This window comes from Scyliorhinus canicula, chromosome 23 (assembly GCF_902713615.1).
Source record: "Scyliorhinus canicula chromosome 23, sScyCan1.1, whole genome shotgun sequence".
In the NCBI taxonomy this organism is placed as follows: Eukaryota; Metazoa; Chordata; class Chondrichthyes; order Carcharhiniformes; family Scyliorhinidae; genus Scyliorhinus; species Scyliorhinus canicula.
Window position 1 is genome coordinate 1,784,848 of NC_052168.1, and position 19,473 is coordinate 1,804,320.

At 45.4% G+C, this 19,473-nt stretch overlaps 1 protein-coding gene across 13 annotated transcripts in view; it reads left to right on the plus strand.

Moving 5' to 3' along the window:
* The window catches only part of LOC119956267 (CCR4-NOT transcription complex subunit 3-like), a 94,354-nt gene that overhangs the window by 27,758 nt on the left and 47,123 nt on the right, over positions 1-19,473 (plus strand). For 7 of the 13 annotated variants that reach the window (XM_038783318.1, XM_038783320.1, XM_038783319.1 and 4 more), the window contains exons 3-4: positions 17,080-17,147; positions 18,440-18,845. In XM_038783318.1, coding sequence (XP_038639246.1) covers positions 18,698-18,845 — 148 coding nt within the window. In that variant the 5' untranslated portion in view covers positions 17,080-17,147; positions 18,440-18,697. The remainder of the gene's footprint in view (positions 1-17,079; positions 17,148-18,439; positions 18,846-19,473) is intronic. The other 6 variants (XM_038783321.1, XM_038783330.1, XM_038783332.1 and 3 more) reach the window with 1 other exon arrangement.

The window sequence follows — 19,473 nt, forward strand, 5'->3', positions numbered from 1 at the left end:
AAACATCCTCTCCTCATCCACCCTGTCAATACCCCTCAGAATCTTATTTTTTAAAATAAATTTGGAGTACCCAATTCATTTTTTCCAATTAAGGGGCAATTTTAGTGTGACCAATCCACCTAGCCTGCACATCTTTGGGCTGTGGAGGCGAAACCCACACAAACACGGGGAGAATGTGCAAACTCCACACGGACAGTGACCCAGAGCCGGGATAGAACCTGGGACCTCAGCGCCGTGAGGCAGCAGGGCTAACCCACCCCTCAGGATCTTATAACGGTTTTGATCTAGTCGCCTCTTTCTCTTCTAATCTCTAGTGGATACAAACCTAACTTCAGTTAGGGCGCTTGAGAGTTGCAAGTTAGCTAGGAATGATCTAAAGAGAGAGCTAAGAAGAGCCAGGAGGGGACATGAGAAGTCTTTGGCAGCTAGGATCAAGGATAACCCTAAAGCTTTCTATAGATATGTCAGGAATAAAAGAGTGACTAGGGTAAGAGTAGGGCCAGTCAAGGACAGTAGTGGGAAGTTGTGCGTGGAGCCCGAGGAGATAGGAGAGGTGCTAAATGAGTATTTTTCGTCAGTATTCACACAGGAAAAAGACAATGTTGTCGAGGAGAATACTGAGATACAGGCTGCTAGACTAGAAGGGCGTGAGGTTCATAAGGAGGAGGTGTTAGCGATCCTGGAAAGTGTTAAAATAGATAAGTCCCCTGGGCCGGATGGGATTTATCCTAGGATTCTCTGGGAAGCCAGGGAGGAGATTGCTGAACCTTTGGCTTTGATCTTTAAGTCATCTTTGTCTACAGGAATAGTGCCAGAAGACAGGAGGATGGAAAATGTTGTCCCTTTGTTCAAGAAGGGGAGTAGAGACAACCCCGGTAACTATAGACCAGTGAGCCATACATCTGTTGTGGGCAAAGTCTTGGAAAGGTTTATAAGAGATCGGATGTATAATCATCTGGAAAGGGATAATTTGATCCGAGATAGTCAACATGGTTTTGTGAAGGATAGGTCATGCCTCACAAACCTTATTGAGTTCTTGGAGAAGGTAACCAAACAGGTGGATGAGGGTAAAGCAGTTGATGTGGTGTATATGGATTTCAGTAAAGCGTTTGATAAGTTTCCCCATGGTAGGCTATTGCAGAAAATACGGAGGCATGGGATTCAGGTTGATTTAGCAGTTTGGATCAGAAATTGGCTAGCTGGAAGAAGCCAAAGGGTGGTGGTTGATGGGAAATGTTTAGACTGGAGTCCAGTTACTAGTGGTGTACCACAAGGATCTGTTTTGGGGCCACTGCTGTTTGTCATTTTTATAAATGACCTGGAGGAGGGCATAGAAGGATGGGTGAGTAAATTTGCAGATGACACTAAAGTCGGTGGAGTTGTGGACAGTGCAGAAAGATGTTACAGAGGGACATAGATAAGCTGCTGAGCTGGGCTGACAGGTGGCAAATGGAGTTTAATGCAGAAAAGTGTGAGGTGATTAATTTTGGAAGGAACAACAGGAAGACAGAGTACTGGGCTAATGATAAGATTCTTGGTAGTGTGGATGAGCAGAGAGATCTCGGTGTCCATGTACATAGATCCCTGAAAGTTTCCACCCAGGTTGAGAGGGTTGTTAAGAAGGCGTACGGTGTGTTCGCTTTTATTGATAGAGGAATTGAGTTTCGGAGTCATGAGGTCATGTTGCAGTTGTACAAAGCTCTGGTGCGATCGCATTTGGAGTATTGCGTGCAGTTCTGGTCGCCGCATTATAGGAAGGATGTGGAAGCATTGGAAAGGGAGCAGAGGCGATTTACCAGAACGTTGCTTGGTATGGAGGGAAGAACTTATGAGGAAAGGCTGAGGGACTTGAGGCTGTTTTCGTTAGAGAGAAGAAGGTTAAGAGGTGACTTAATTGAGGCATACAAGATGATCAGAGGATTAGATAGGGTGGACAGTGAGAGCCTTTTTCCTCGGATGATGATGTCTAGCACGAGGGGACATAGCTTTAAATTGAGGGGAGATAGAATCAGGACAGATGTCAGAGGTAGGTTCTTTACTCAGAGAGTGGGAAGGGAGTGGAATGCCCTGCCTGCAACAGTAGTGGACTCGCCAACACTAAACGCATTCAAATGGTCATTGGATAGACATATGGATGATAAGGGAATAGTGTAGATGGGCTTTAGAGTGGTTTCACAGGTCGGCGCAACATCGAGGGCTGAAGGGCCTGTACTGCGCTGTAATGTTCTATGTTCTTCAACCTTTATTCATTAGATAACCTGCCAGGCAGCACGGTGGCGCAGTGGTTAGCCCTGCTGCCTCACGGCGCCGAGGTCCCAGGTTCGATCCTGGCTCTGGGTCACAGTCCATGTGGAGTTTGCACATTCTCCCCGTGTTTGCGTGAGTTTCGCCCCCACAGATGTGCAGGCTAGGTGAATTGGCCATGCTAAATTGCTCCTTAATTGGAAAAATGAATTGGGTATTCTAAATTAAAAAAAAAATAGACAACCTGCCCATTCCTGGTATTAATCTAGTACAGTGTTCTTCAAACCTTTTTTCTGGGGACCCATTTTTACCAACCGGCCAACTTTCAGGACCCAACCCGGCCGACCTGCATGACACACGCCAGCCGACCTGCACGACCCACCATTTTCCCTTACCTTGTTTGCTGCTGACAGGAATGGAGGAAATGGTTTTGGGTCTCTTCGGCCCTCGTACTCGCTCCTCCAATGGAACCTGTTGGATGAAGGTCAAACCTTTCGGTGTCGGAAAGTATGGAGTCTCCATCTGTCCAAAGTTCTGAATTGTTTCCTGTAAAATTATTATTGGCGCGCATGCGCAATGTGGCCGATTTTCTTTTTAACATGTTCGTGGCCGCTTGCAGCCGAAGTTATGAAACGCCGGCTGCTGAGTGGGGATTTGCGCGATCGGGAGCGCCGCGGACAACAGCTCCGCGACCCTCCCGACACTCGCCCGCGACCCACCCGCGGGTCGTACCCCCGACTTTGAAGAACACTGGTCTAGTAAACCTTCTCTGAATTGCTTCTAATGTGTTTACATCTTTACTTCAATAAGATGGCCAATACTATACACAGTATTCCAAATGTGGTCTCACCAGTGCTGTGTACAACTGAAGCATAACCTCCCTACTTTTGTAATCAATTCCCCTCACAATGAAGAATAAAATTCTATTAGCTTTCCAAATTACTTGCTCCAATAATAATCTGTATTAGTGTCACATGTAGGCTTACATTAACACTGCAATCAAGTTACTGTGAAAATTCCCTAGTCAACACACTCCGGCACCTGTCGGAAACACAGAGGGAGAATTCAGAATGTCCAATTCACCTAATAAGCACGTCTTTTAGGACTTGTGGGAGGAAACCGGAGCACCCGGAGGAAACCCACGCAGACACGGGGAGAGCGTGCAGACTCCGCACTGACAGTGACATAAACCGGAAATCGAACCCGAGTTCCCTGGCACTATGAACTAGCCTTGTACACTAGCCATTTGTGATTCATGCCCGAGGACACCCAGATCCCTCTGCACTTCAGAGCTCTGGAATCTCTCATTTAGACAGTAAGCTTTTTTATCCTTCCTGCCAAAATGGACAATTTCATATTTGCCTCCATCTGCCAGATTTTTGCCCAATCGCGTACCCATCTATGTTCCTTTGTAGCATCCTTATGCTCTCGTCACAAGTTACATTTCTACCTACCTTAAAGGGACCAAGGGATATAACGGGATCAAATGATATGGGGGGAAGGCGGGATCTGGGTTTTGAATTTGATGATCAGCCATGATCATAATAAATGGCGGAGCAGGCTCGAAGGGCTGAATGGTCTCCTCCCGCTTCCATTTTCCATGTTTCTATCTTTGTGTCACTGGCAAATTTAGTAACCATACTTTTGGTCGCTTCATCCAAGTCATTTATATACATTGTAAAAAGTTGACGCCCAGCACACATTTCTGTGGCACATGACTCCTGCCCAACAGTAAAAGACCCATTTATGCCAACTCTGTTTCCTGTTAACTAGCAAATCTTCAAAATATGTCAATATGTTACCCCTACACCGTGAGCTTTTATTTTACATATTTGATGTGGCACCGTATTAAACGCTTTCTGAGAATCTCAGTACAGTACATCCACCGGTCCCCCTTCATCCACAGTGCATGTGACTCATAGAAACATACATAGAAAATAGAAGCAGCAGCATGCCCTTTCAGCCTGCTCCGCCATTCGTTATGATCATGGCTAAGAGTTATATTTAATTCCTTTTTGAAATTACACAACATTTTGGCCTAAACTGATTTATGTGGTCGTGAAATCCACAGATTCACCACTCTCTTGGTGAAGAAATTTCTCCTTACCTCAGTCCTAACAGGTTTACCCCAGAAACTCAAACTATAGCCCCGAGTTCCCCACCATCGGGAACATTCTGAATCTACCTTGTCTAATCCTGTTATAATTTTGTAAGTTTTTATGAGATCCCCTCCCCCCCCTCACTCTTCTAAACCCCATTGAATATAATCCTAATCGATTTAGTCTCTCCTCATATGACAGTCCCGCCATCCCAGGAATCAGCCTGGTAAACCTTCGCTGCGCTCCTTCCATAGCAAGAACATCCTTCCTCAGATAAGGACACCAGAACTGCATACAATACTCCAGGTGTGGCCTCACCAATGCCCTGTACAATTGCAGTAAAACATCTCTGTTCCTGTACTCAAATCCTCTCGCTATGAAGGCCAACATACCATTTGCCTTCTTTACTGCCTGCTGTACCTGCGTGCTTACTTTCAGCGACTGATGCACAAGGACACCAAGGTCTCACTGAGTATCCACCTCTCTCAATTTACAGCCATTCAAATAATAATCTGCCTTCCTAATTTTGCGACCGAAGCGGATCACCTCACATTCATCCACATTATACTGCATCTGCCGTGCATATGCCCACTCACTCAGCCTGTCCAAATCCCGCTGAAGCATCTCTACATCCTCCTCACAGCTCACCCTCCCACCCCACTTTGTTTCATCTGCAAATTTGGAGATAATACATTTATATACAGCCTCGTTAAGATAGTTTTAGGATGGACAAAGAACACAGAAATGTTATATTTTATGGAATTTAAGACCTGTAACCAAGGATATCTCATAATTTGTATTCCCGATTTAGTCGTGGGGCAGGTTCCTGGGAGTAATCCAGGAGAGGATTACTCCAGAGATGTGGTGACATATTGGTATTATCACTGGACTAGTAATCCAGAGTAATGCTCCGGGGAGACAGCTTCAAATTCACCATGCCAGATGGTGAAATAACAAACTGGAATTGAACGTCTTAACGTTGATCATGAAACGATTCTTGTATGGTTCACTAATGTCCTTTAAGGGAAGTGAATCTGCCATGTTTACATGTGACACCAGATCCACAGCATTGAGGTTGACTCTTAACGGCTGTGCACCCCTCTGAAATGCAAGCATTCAGTTCAAGGCATGAAGTGCACAACAGTGACGCCCACACCCCATAAATGAATAGAGGAAAAATATATCAACGTTGGAAGTGTCTAAATAAAGCTTGCGGGGAGTCAGTGGTTGTGTATGTACAATGTGGTTACGTACTGATCTGATGTTACAGAATGCAGAATATTTTTTGACATTTTCAACACTAGTAAGTTATTGTACTGGTCTGAGGACCAATGACAGACTATAAGGCTTTGTATGTCAACTGGAGACATGTATGTACCATCAGTGTATTTGTAAAAATTAAAAAAGGCAGAAATCCCAGCTGTTCAAGCTGGGCGTGAGGCAGATCAAATTATCATTGAGCTGTGGAAAATTAGACACCACCGAACTTCCTGTTAATGTGAAAACTTCCTGTTTTTGAACTGTCGACTGTGAATGCAACCTACAGTTTCTACATTTAGGTGCTTGGGAAAACGTAAACCTCTGCCATATTACATAATAAGTCGAGAACCAAGATAAACGTTGAGCTAATTGGAGAAGCATTCATTACAAACTGGAGCACAGTGTGTAGCCTGTTACAGGTACACCATTTTACAGGATTTAAAAAATTATTTCATGGGAGGTGGGTGTCGCTGTCTATTGCCCATCTCTAATTGCCCTTGAGTAGATTGTGTTGAACTGCCTTCTTGAACCATTGCATGTGGTGTTGGTACACTCCCAAAGCTGTTATAGAAGGAGAAATGGAGACCGTGTCTTTGTAGTTTGCCACGGTGCTGCAGAAGGTATTTTAATGTGCTGTTGCCTGTTCTTGGGATATGGTGGATGAAGATAGTGCTCCCATAATATTGATTACATAGTGAGTTCCAGTATTCGCTGATGATGTTATCCAGGTCCTGGTGCAAGCCAGCATGGGCTGCTTCATTACTGGAGGAGTTGTGAATGGAACCATCAGCTAATAACCCCATACTGACCTTGGGTAAGGAATGGTCATTGATGAAACAGCTTTAAATGGCTGTGCCAGGGAACCTTCATTGAGCATCTCCTGCAGTGAAACTCCTGTAGTTGTGATGATCAGTCTCCGACAGCCTTGGCGTCGGGTTAGCCCACCTCGAGGATTTTTCACTCTGACCTCCATTGAGTTCACCTTTCAGATGAGTTGTTGAATTTGAGTTATTTTCTGCACAGTGACTGTAATTGATCCTATGGTACGACATGAATAAGAACAGGGGAATTGTGTCAGCATTTGGCCTACATGTAGCCTAATTAGTTCACTCTCCGGGCATTCAATACGATTTGGGCTTTAATTCCTCTTCTCTGCCCGTTCTCCTTATCCCTTGATTCCTCGAGAGACCGAATATCTGTCAATCTCAGGCTTAAATATATTCACCAATGGAGCATCCACACCCTCTGGGCTACAGAATCCTAAAGATTCACAACCCTTCGGGTAAAATCATTTCTCCTCATCTAAGTCCTAAATGATAAGTTTTCCCGTGTTTCCGATTCCCCAGACCAGGAGAGACAATCTCTCAGCGTCCACCTATGCCACCCCTTCAGAATCTTGTAGCTTTCAATAAGATTGCCTCTTATTCTTCTAAACTTCAGAGAATATAAACTCAATTTACTCAGCTTCTCATCATGGAGCAAGCCTCTCATCCCAGGGGCCAATCGAGTGAACCTTCGCTATACCATCTCCAATGTAAGTATCTTTTCTCAAATGTGGAGACTAAAACTGCACAGTCTTCCAGATTTGGTCTCACCAAAACCATGTACAACTCTGGCAAGAATTCTTTATTCTTGTTCTCCACTCCCCTTGCTCCCCTGGTAATGAAGGCCAGTGTGCCATTTGCTCTCCTAATTGCTTGCTGCACCTGTATGTAAACTTTGTGTTCTCCCTGTGTTTGTGTGGGTTTCGCCCCCACAACCCAAAGATGTGCGGGGTAGGTGGATTGGCCACGCTAAATTGCCCCTTAATTGGAAAAAAAATAATTGGGCACTCTAAATTTTTTTTTTAATTATAAAAACTTTGTGTTCCTTGTACCAACACACCCAAAGTATCAGCTCCTAACAAGTTTCTCACTTTAAAAAAAATATTCAGCTCTTATTTTTTGAAAAACGTGAGTAAATTCACACTTCCCTATGTTCTAATTCAGTGGCATCTTGTTGCCACTCACTTAATCTGTCTATGTCCCTTTGCAACCTCGCTGTGTCTTCCTCACAATTTACCTTCCCACCTAGTTTTGTATCATCAGCAAAGCTAATTATCTGGTCGTGCCTCTAGTTTGTGTTTATGGGATTTTGACTGCCACTTTTGCCTGTACAACGACAGTGGTTGCACTTCAAAAGTAATTCCCTGGTTTAGAATGTGCAGAGGACATGATAAAAGCTATTATATAAAGGCATCTTCTTTCTTTATCTGTTAAAACAACTAATGCAGGTATCTGTTAAAACAACGGTCCATCATGCCTCAGTTGGCTCTCTGATAGAGCTATCCAATGAACCCTACACCCCTGCTCTTTCCCCACAACCCTGTCATATTTTCTCTTCAGTACTTATTCAATTCTGTTTTGATTGTTACTCTGGAGTCTGCTTTCACTCTCCTTTTAGGCAGTGTTTTTCAGTGTGCAGGAACTCACCAAGCAAAAATGTTTCCTCATGTCACCTTTGGTTCTTTGTCAATCTCCTTAATCTGTAGCCCTCACTACTGTCTCTTCAACCACTGAAGACAGTTGCAGTTTAATTACTCCATTTGAAACTTTCATGGTTTTGAACTCCTCGGTTCTAAGGAGAACAACCTGAGTTACTGCAGTCCCTCTGGATAAGTGAAGTCCATCATCCCACGTACCATTGTCGTAAATCTCTTCTGCGCCATCTCCAAGACCCTGACACCCTTCCGACAGTGTGGTGCCCGGAACTGAGTTATATATCCAGTTTTTCTTTAAACAATGAGAAGGGTTCATGCGTGAGCTAATTATAATTACCACAGAGGTCTTGTGGCTACCTCTGGTCTGGATACTCTGGGTTAAAGTACCATGCTAAGACTTGTTGGCCATGGAAGGAGGGTCATAACCTGGTTCAGCAGATTGATAATCAGCCGGGGAATCCTCCCACTATTCCCCTAAGGGGGAAAAGTGTGTGTAACCCTAAACAAAAATATAGTTACCCAGAATTTGCTCATTGGGATAAAGTAGTCATTTGAAAGGAACAATGGCTGTGGGGTTTACTGCCTACATGTCTCTAATTGTAACCTCTCTCTATGTCACAACATCTGGTTATAATACATGTAGAATATATGGTTAGTATCTGGAATGCACATTCTGAGAGTGGTGGAGGCAGATTCAGTTGTGGCATTTTGGCTTTTAAAAGATTTCGACAATTGTCTGAAGAGAACACAAAATAGGGCTACAGAGCTAGGCAGGAGCGTTGGGGGAGGTGGGTTGCTCCTGCAGAGAGCCATGCCATGATGGGCTGAATGGCCTTTTTCATTGCTATAACTATAATAGTCTTTATTAGTGTCACAAGGGGGCTTACATTAACACTAATGAAGTTACTGTGAAAAGCCCCTAGTCACCACACTCCGGTGCCTGTTCAGGTACACGGGGAGATTCAGAATGTCCAAGTCATCTAACAAGCTCGTCTTTTGGGAGGAAACCGGAGCACCCGGAGGAAACCCACACAGACACGGGGAGAACGTGCAGACTCTGCACAGGCAGTGACCCAAGCCGGGAATCGAACCTGGGGCCCTGGCACTGTGAAGCAACAGTGCTAACTACTGTGCCACCATGCCGTCTATGTCCAATTCATCTAAGATACACATCTTTCGGGATTTGTGGGGGGAACTGGAGCACCCGGAGAAAACCCACACAGTCACGGGCAGAACGAATACGATAGAACCCAGTAACTAGTCAAAATCCTGGGAATACTGCAACATCTATTGTGATGATGCGCAACTTTAGGTTGAACCACACAATGGAGACTTAACTCAGCCTTAACTGTGAAGGTGTGAGGAAATGAACATTATCAAAAATATTAGCCATTTGGCAGTGGGTAAAGACTCGCCATCATTTGCAGGGTTCAGATGAGAGCCATTGTAAAAGTGGGAAATCAATTGAGGAGGCTCAGCTAGCATCATATCACAGGTTTATGATGCCACTTGAATCTCTGGATTGATTACCAGACCCCAGGAGATAGCGGAGAATGCCCATGTGTACCTGTCGCCTTCTATTTTTCTTTCCTTCCAGCTACTGGTTGACACCCGCCCCTCTGCTTGATGATTTAAACATTTATTACAGTTCCAAGTCAACTTGTACACAGCCTTACGGTATAGCTAACAATGTTCTAGAGCATCTGATTAGTGCATCAGTGCTAAATGTATAAAATATTTTCTCTATTCTAGTGTATCTGATTGGTAATTTGACTTTCGCTCAGTTCTTCTGTCTGTAGTCTGTTTGCCAAGTTGTAATCTCCCTGCTCATGGGGTCTTGACCAATACCTTCCCCTCAGTGAGCATGATTGTTTTTGTGGAATGTGTCTGATTTGCAGACTGCTGCAGTATTGGATTCCCTGGCAAAGTTGCGGTTTTAAAGTGATCTGCAGCAATTAAAGATATTTCTCGGAAAGGAGATGAATTACTGTATAATTTTTTAAAGTAATGTGTCTGTTGTATGTCAGATTGCAGTGTTGTTCTGCCTGTTACATTGCACCCCCTGCTGTTGTGTTGTGTTGCCATATGTCTGGCTATAGTGTGTGTTACAGTGTGTGGGGCTGTAAGGTATGTGTGACACTGTGTCAGGCTGCATTGTCTGTGTTACAGTGTGTGGGGCTGTAAGGTGTGTGTGGGGCTGTAAGGTATGTGTGACAGTGTGTCAGGCTGCATTGTCTGTGTTACAGTGTGTCAGGCTGCATTGTCTATGTTACAGTGTGTCAGGCTGCATTGTCTGTGTGACAGTGTGTCAGGCTGCATTGTCTGTTACAGTGTGTCAGGCTGCATTGTCTGTGTTACAGTGTGTCAGGCTGCATTGTCTATGTTACAGTGTGTCAGGCTGCATTGTCTGTGTGACAGTGTGTCAGGCTGCATTGTCTGTTACAGTGTGTCAGACTGCATTGACTGTGTTACAGTGTGTCAGGCTGCATTGTCTGTGTTACAGTGTGTCAGGCTGCATTGTCTGTTAGTGTGTCAGGCTGCATTGTCTGTGTTACAGTGTGTCAGACGGCATTGTCTGTGTTACAGTGTGTCAGGCTGCATTGTCTGTGTTACAGTGTGTCAGACTGCATTGTCTGTGTGACAGTGTGTCAGGCTGCATTGTCTGTGTTACAGTGTGTCAGGCTGCATTGTCTGTTACAGTGTGTCAGACTGCATTGTCTGTGTTACAGTGTGTCAGGCTGCATTGTCTGTGTTACAGTGTGTCAGACGGCATTGTCTGTGTTACAGTGTGTCAGGCTGCATTGTCTGTGTTACAGTGTGTCAGGCTGCATTGTCTGTGTTACAGTGTGTCAGGCTGCATTGTCTGTGTTACAGTGTGTCAGGCTGCATTGACTGTGTTACAGTGTGTCAGGCTGCATTGTCTGTGTTACAGTGTGTCAGGCTGCATTGTCTGTTACAGTGTGTCAGACTGCATTGTCTGTGTTACAGTGTGTCAGACTGCATTGACTGTGTTACAGTGTGTCAGACTGCATTGTCTGTGTTACAGTGTGTCAGACTGCATTGTCTGTGTTACAGTGTGTCAGGCTGCATTGTCTGTGTTACAGTGTGTCAGGCTGCATTGTCTGTGTTACAGTGTGTCAGGATGCATTGTCTGTGTTACAGTGTGTCAGGCTGCATTGTCTGTGTTACAGTGTGTCAGGCTGCATTGTCTGTGTTACAGTGTGTCAGACGGCATTGTCTGTGTTAGTGTGTCAGGCTGCATTGTCTGTGTTACAGTGTGTCAGGCTGCATTGTCTGTGTTACAGTGTGTCAGACTGCATTGTCTGTGTTACAGTGTGTCAGGCTGCATTGTCTGTGTTACAGTGTGTCAGACGGCATTGTCTGTGTTAGTGTGTCAGGCTGCATTGTCTGTGTTACAGTGTGTCAGACTGCATTGTCTGTTACAGTGTGTCAGACTGCATTGTCTGTGTTACAGTGTGTCAGGCTGCATTGACTGTGTTACAGTGTGAACAGACGGCATTGTCTGTTACAGTGTGTCAGGCTGCATTGACTGTGTTACAGTGTGTCAGGCTGCATTGTCTGTTAGTGTGTCAGACTGCATTGTCTGTGTTACAGTGTGTCAGGCTGCATTGTCTGTGTTACAGTGTGTCAGGCTGCATTGTCTGTGTTACAGTGTGTCAGGCTGCATTGACTGTGTTACAGTGTGTCAGACTGCATTGTCTGTTACAGTGTGTCAGGCTGCATTGTCTGTGTGACAGTGTGTCAGGCTGCATTGTCTGTGTTACAGTGTGTCAGACTGCATTGTCTGTTACAGTGTGTCAGGCTGCATTGTCTGTGTGACAGTGTGTCAGACTGCATTGTCTGTTACAGTGTGTCAGGCTGCATTGTCTGTGTTACAGTGTGTCAGGCTGCATTGTCTGTGTTACAGTGTGTCAGGCTGCATTGTCTGTGTTACAGTGTGTCAGACTGCATTGTCTGTGTTACAGTGTGTCAGGCTGCATTGTCTGTGTTACAGTGTGTCAGGCTGCATTGTCTGTGTTACAGTGTGTCAGGCTGCATTGTCTGTGTCACAGTGTGTCAGGCTGCATTGCCTCTGTTACAGTGTGTCAGACTGCATTGTCTGTGTTACAGTGTGTCAGGCTGCATTGTCTGTGTTACATTGTGTCAGGCTGCATTGTCTGTGTTACAGTGTGTCAGGCTGCATTGTCTATGTTACAGTGTGTCAGGCTGCATTGTCTGTTACAGTGTGTCAGGCTGCATTGTCTGTTACAGTGTGTCAGGCTGCATTGTCTGTGTTAGTGTGTCAGGCTGCATTGTCTGTGTCACAGTGTGTCAGGCTGCATTGTCTGTGTTACAGTGTGTCAGACTGCATTGTCTGTGTTACAGTGTGTCAGGCTGCATTGTCTGTGTTACAGTGTGTCAGACTGCATTGTCTGTGTTACAGTGTGTCAGGCTGCATTGTCTGTGTTACAGTGTGTCAGGCTGCATTGTCTGTTACAGTGTGTCAGGCTGCATTGTCTATGTTACAGTGTGTCAGGCTGCATTGTCTGTGTCACAGTGTGTCAGACTGCATTGTCTGTGTTAGTGTGTCAGGCTGCATTGTCTGTGTCACAGTGTGTCAGACTGCATTGTCTGTGTTACAGTGTGTCAGGCTGCATTGTCTGTTACAGTGTGTCAGGCTGCATTGTCTATGTTACAGTGTGTCAGACGGCATTGTCTGTGTTACAGTGTGTCAGACTGCATTGTCTGTGTTACAGTGTGTCAGACTGCATTGTCTGTGTTAGTGTGTCAGGCTGCATTGTCTGTGTTACAGTGTGTCAGGCTGCATTGACTGTGTTACAGTGTGTCAGACGGCATTGTCTCTGTTACAGTGTGTCAGGCTGTATTGTCTATGTTACAGTGTGTCAGGCTGCATTGTCTATGTTACAGTGTGTCAGGCTGCATTGTCTGTGTTACAGTGTGTCAGGCTGCATTGTCTGTGTTACAGTGTGTCAGGCTGCATTGTCTGTTACAGTGTGTCAGGCTGCATTGACTGTGTTACAGTGTGTCAGACTGCATTGTCTATGTTACAGTGTGTCAGACTGCATTGTCTGTTACAGTGTGTCAGGCTGCATTGTCTGTGTTACAGTGTGTCAGGCTGCATTGTCTGTGTTACAGTGTGTCAGGCTGCATTGTCTGTGTTACAGTGTGTCAGACTGCATTGTCTGTGTTACAGTGTGTCAGACGGCATTGTCTGTGTCACAGTGTGTCAGACTGCATTGTCTGTGTTACAGTGTGTCAGGCTGCATTGTCTGTGTTACAGTGTGTCAGGCTGCATTGTCTGTGTTACAGTGTGTCAGACTGCATTGTCTGTGTTAGTGTGTCAGGCTGCATTGTCTGTGTTACAGTGTGTCAGACTGCATTGTCTGTGTTACAGTGTGTCAGACTGCATTGTCTGTGTTACAGTGTGTCAGACTGCATTGACTGTGTTACAGTGTGTCAGACTGCATTGACTGTGTTACAGTGTGTCAGACTGCATTGTCTGTGTTACAGTGTGTCAGGCTGCATTGTCTGTGTTACAGTGTGTCAGGCTACATTGTCTCTGTTACAGTGTGTCAGGCTGCATTGTCTGTGTTACAGTGTGTCAGACTGCATTGTCTGTTACAGTGTGTCAGACGGCATTGTCTGTGTTACAGTGTGTCAGGCTGCATTGTCTGTGTTACAGTGTGTCAGGCTGCATTGTCTGTGTTACAGTGTGTCAGGCTACATTGTCTCTGTTACAGTGTGTCAGGCTGCATTGTCTGTTACAGTGTGTCAGGTTGCATTGTCTGTGTTACAGTGTGTCAGACTGCATTGTCTGTGTTACAGTGTGTCAGACGGCATTGTCTGTGTTACAGTGTGTCAGACTGCATTGTCTGTGTTACAGTGTGTCAGGCTGCATTGTCTGTTACAGTGTGTCAGGTTGCATTGTCTGTGTTACAGTGTGTCAGACTGCATTGTCTGTGTTACAGTGTGTCAGACGGCATTGTCTGTGTTACAGTGTGTCAGACTGCATTGTCTGTGTTACAGTGTGTCAGGCTGCATTGTCTGTGTTACAGTGTGTCAGGCTGCATTGTCTGTTAGTGTGTCAGGCTGCATTGTCTGTTACAGTGTGTCAGGCTGCATTGTCTCTGTTACAGTGTGTCAGACGGCATTGTCTGTGTTACAGTGTGTCAGGCTGCATTGTCTGTGTTACAGTGTGTCAGGCTGCATTGTCTGTGTTACAGTGTGTCAGGCTGCATTGTCTGTGTTACAGTGTGTCAGGCTGCATTGTCTGTGTTACAGTGTGTCAGACGGCATTGTCTGTGTTAGTGTGTCAGGCTGCATTGTCTGTTACAGTGTGTCAGGCTGCATTGTCTGTGTTACAGTGTGTCAGGCTGCATTGTCTGTGTTACAGTGTGTCAGGCTGCATTGTCTGTGTTACAGTGTGTCAGACTGCATTGTCTGTTACAGTGTGTCAGGCTGCATTGTCTGTGTTACAGTGTGTCAGACTGCATTGTCTGTGTTACAGTGTGTCAGACTGCATTGTCTGTGTTACAGTGTGTCAGACTGCATTGTCTGTGTTACAGTGTGTCAGACTGCATTGTCTGTGTTACAGTGTGTCAGGCTGCATTGTCTGTGTGACAGTGTGTCAGACTGCATTGTCTGTGTTACAGTGTGTCAGGCTGCATTGTCTGTGTTACAGTGTGTCAGACTGCATTGTCTGTGTTACAGTGTGTCAGGCTGCATTGTCTGTGTTACAGTGTGTCAGGCTGCATTGTCTGTGTGACAGTGTGTCAGACTGCATTGTCTGTGTTACAGTGTGTCAGGCTGCATTGTCTGTGACAGTGTGTCAGGCTGCATTGTCTGTGTTACAGTGTGTCAGGCTGCATTGTCTGTGTTACAGTGTGTCAGACTGCATTGTCTGTGTCACAGTGTGTCAGACTGCATTGTCTGTGTTACAGTGTGTCAGACTGCATTGTCTGTGTTACAGTGTGTCAGGCTGCATTGTCTGTGTTACAGTGTGTCAGGCTGCATTGTCTGTGTTACAGTGTGTCAGGCTGCATTGTCTGTGTTACAGTGTGTCAGGCTGCATTGTCTGTGACAGTGTGTCAGGCTGCATTGTCTGTGTTACAGTGTGTCAGACTGCATTGTCTGTGTTACAGTGTGTCAGACTGCATTGTCTGTGTTACAGTGTGTCAGACTGCATTGTCTGTGTTACAGTGTGTCAGACGGCATTGTCTCTGTTACATTGTGTCAGGCGGCATTGTCTATGTTACAGTGTGTCAGGCTGCATTGTCTGTGTTACAGTGTGTCAGACGGCATTGTCTGTGTTGCAGTGTGTCAGGCTGTAATGCGTATGTTACAATGAGCCGAGCTATAATGCCTGTGTTACAGTGAGTCAGGTTGTAATGTCTGGGTTAGTGTTTCAGGCTTAAACGTCTGGGTTAGTGTTTCAGGCTGTAATGTCTGGTTTAGTGCTTCCGGCTGTAATGCCTGTGCTGCAGTGTGTCAGGCAGCACGATAGCATCGTGGTTAGCACTATGGCTTCACAGAGCCAGGATCCCAGGTTGGATTCCCGGCTTGGGTCACTGTCTGTGCGGGGTCTGCACGTTCTCCCCGTGTCTGCGTGGGTTTCCTCTGGGTGCTCCGGTTTCCTCCCACAAGTCCCGAAAGAAGTGCTATTAGGTAATTTGGACATTCTGAATTCTCCCTCTGTGTACCCGAACAGGCGCTAGAATGGGGCGCGAGGGGCTTTTCACAGTAACTTCATTGCAGTGTTAGTGTGAGCCTTCTTGTGACAATAAAGATTATTATTATTGCCTGTGTTACAGTATGTCAGGCTGTAATGTGTGTGTTACAGTGTGTCGGGCTGTAATGCCTGTGTTACAGTGTGTCGGGCTGTAATGCCTGTGTTACAGTGTGTCGGGCTGTAATGCCTGTGTTACAGTGTGTCGGGCTGTAATGCCTGTGTTAGTGTGTCGGGCAGTAATATTAATTTTACAGTGTGTCAGACTGTGTAATATGTTAAGCTATGTTTGTGTTGCAGTATGTTGGGTTGTGTCTGTGTTACACGGTGTGGGGCTGTAACATCTGTATTACTGGGTGTGAGGCTGTAACATATGTATTACAGGGCGTGGGGCTGTAATGTATGTATTACAGGGGTGTCAGTCTGTATTGCCTGTTACCGTGTGTCAGTTTGTATTGTCTGTTCTAGTGAGTTGCGCTGTGTCTGTGTTACAGTATGTCAGGCTGTAATTGTCATAGATTGTCATAGAATTTATAGTGCAGAAGGAGGCCATTCGGCCCATCGAGTGCACCGGCTCTTGGAAAGAGCACCCTACCCAAGGTCCACACCTTCACCCTATCCCCATACCCAGTAACCCCACCCAACACTAAGGGCAATTTTGGACACTAAGGGGTAATTTATCATGGCCAATCCACCTAACCTGCACATCGTTGGACTGTGGGAGGAAACCGGAGCACCCGGAGGAAACCCACGCACACATGGGGAGAATGTGCAGACTCCGCACAGACAGTGACCCAAGCCGGGAATCGAACCTGGGACCCTGGAGCTGTGAAGCAATTGTGCTAACCACGATGCTACTGTGCTGCCCATAAATGTCTGTGTTACAGTGTGCCAGGCTGTAATATCTGTGTTACAGCGAATTGGGCTGTCTGTGTTACATGAGTCAGGCTGTGCCAGTGTTACAGTGGGTCAGGCTGTAATGCCTGTATTGCAGTGTTTTGGTTTGTGTTAGTGTGTTGGGCTGTAATGTCTGTGTTACAGGCTATTGGATCGTGTAAGTGTGGTCACTGTGTTTGCGTTCCAGTTTGTCGAACTGTGGTGTCTATATTATAGTCTGAAAGATTTGCTGTCTAATAGTGTGTTGGGCAATATTATCTGTGTTACAATATGTTGATTTGTGTTTAATACTGATGCTTATTTTTGCCGATATTCTCTAAAGTCACTGACTACAAATTATTTCTGTGTTACAGCGCACTGGAGCATGGTTTTAAGGCACTGACTGGTCGTTCAGTCATGGCTGATAAAAGGAAATTACAAGGTAAGGGATCAGTCTGCAGGTTAAGGTTTTGGTTTGTTAAATGGGGGGGGGGGGAACATTCTTGGTGTAGTCGTTCTAGTTCCTGTCTTCCTGATCTGAAATTTGACGTGTGATGCTTGCATGTCCGACTGCGCAGAAGCTGTGATAAGAGGTTGCTGAATTGGTTGAAGAATGGGGCAGTTTATTGGTCTCTGCTTTGGTCTGGGACGTTGAACAAGAACCTTCACGCAGCCTAATTAGTTCACTCTCTAGCTTCAGAAAGCGCAAGCAGTGTTAGAAGATAGTTCCTGTATGTCTGTTCCTTGATCCTACAATGTAATTCCTCCTGGAATTCTTGCTGCATGTGATCCATTCGCAGCCCTTCCCCAGCCCATTCACCAGCTCCCTTTAATTAAAGAACCAGCGGCAGTAATTGACAAATACATTTACACTGGTTTTAAGAAATACCAACAATGATTCTTAATAGCAGACAATGTCTTAATATTTGCACACCTAGATTACTAATTCCACATTGGTTACTAGTCAGTAATGTGGCGTTTTTTTGCCAGTGGGATATACTGTACTCCAACTAAACTGTAGCTAATGTGCTACCGGGTTTTTATTCAGGGTTGAAATGCCTCAGCAGTAATCTCCTGTTTTCCAGGTGTGTTGATTTCTCTCTGCAAATACCCGCTACACAATATGAGGAAAAGTACCCCAGACACCAAATCCTGATTCTCAAATGTGGACATTGCAGTCTGAGAGGGGGTGTGGGATTCTGAGGGGGCGGGGGGAGGGTGCAGAGACTCTGAGCAGGGACTAAATGGGAACGTGAGGGATTTGAGAGAAGGGAGCTGTGAGAAAAGTACAGGGCCCCAATAAAGAGAGGCATTTTGTGTGCAAAATGATATTTGATATTCGAGCACATTGCCTGGGGGTGCTCTGGACTATGTATCTATAAACCTCCAGAAAGGCTTAGGGGTTAGCACAGTGGGCTAAACACTTGTAATGCAGAACAAGGCCGGCAGCGCGGTTTCAATTCCAGCCTCCCCGAACAGGCGCCGGAATGTGGTGACTAGGGGCTTTTCACAGTAACTTCATTGAAGCCTACTCGTGACAATAAGCGATTATTATTATTATTATTATTATTATTATTAAAGTCCATCTTCTAATTAATCCTTAATTAAAATGACTGGGGGAGGGGGTCAGGTGACATGGGCGTGGGAATAGTAGCTCTTCCATGGGTGCTAGCGCTACTCATTTTTTAATCCTCCTTTTATCCTTTTTGCGCGGCAATTGCTTGCCTAATCCAGGAGTTAATGCTCCATACTACGTCCGTAGAAGATTTTTGGATGAATGTTGGAGAAAAAAATGTCGAAGAATCCAAAGAAACCTGGCGATAAAAGAGAGCGTTCGGATGCCACAGGGGGCGGAGCTGTCTTCTCAATATGGCGACCTGATCCTCAACGGGTTCTCGACCCAGCACTTCCGAACTCGCTGCAAATAATGACTGAAAATATTATCATAGTAATAGACTACACTTGACGCGTTGACTCAGAACATAAGTGCTCATGAGGCCAAGCTACAGAATACTAATAAAAGGCTCGATGCAACAGAGGAAAGTATCCTGGATGTCGAAAATGTTGCTTACTCAGCCGAAGTTTGCATTCAATCCTTGGAAGATCAGCAGTGTGGTACGACAGAAATCCTGGAGGAAAGGTAGCATGGTGCTGAGGACCCAGGTCCGATCCCTGTCCCGGGTCACTGTCGGTGTGGAGAGTTCACATTCTCCCCGTGTCTGCGTATATCTCACCCCCAAAAAACCCAAAGATGTGCACGGTAGGTGGATTGGCCACGCTAAATTGCCCCTTCTTTGAAAAAGAAAATGAATTGTGTACTTTAAATTTAAAAAAAAAAAGAAATCCTGGGAGATCTGGAGAACCGAGGCTGAAGGAAGAATGTCAGGGTCGTCAGTCTCCCAGAAGGAGTGGTAAGATCCCTGTCACATATTTTGAGAGCTGGCTGCCACATTTCCTTAAGCTGGATGTGAAGGATCGGTATTTCAAGGTGGGACGGGTACATCATATCCTGTCTTTCAGGCTTAGGGACAATCAACACCCAATGCCCATAATCATTCAGTAGTACAGTCGCAATTCTGATCAATAAAAATGTTCCATTCAAGGTGGAGAATTGTGTGAACAGTAAGGGGAGGGGGTAGATATGTGTTTGTTACGGGTCTTGTATGTGGAGAATCTGTTTTGATAATGAATGCAAATGGCCCACCAAATCACTCCCCAGAGTGTGTTTCCAAAGTCTTCATGCAGAGTTGGCTTCAGCTAATTCTTTT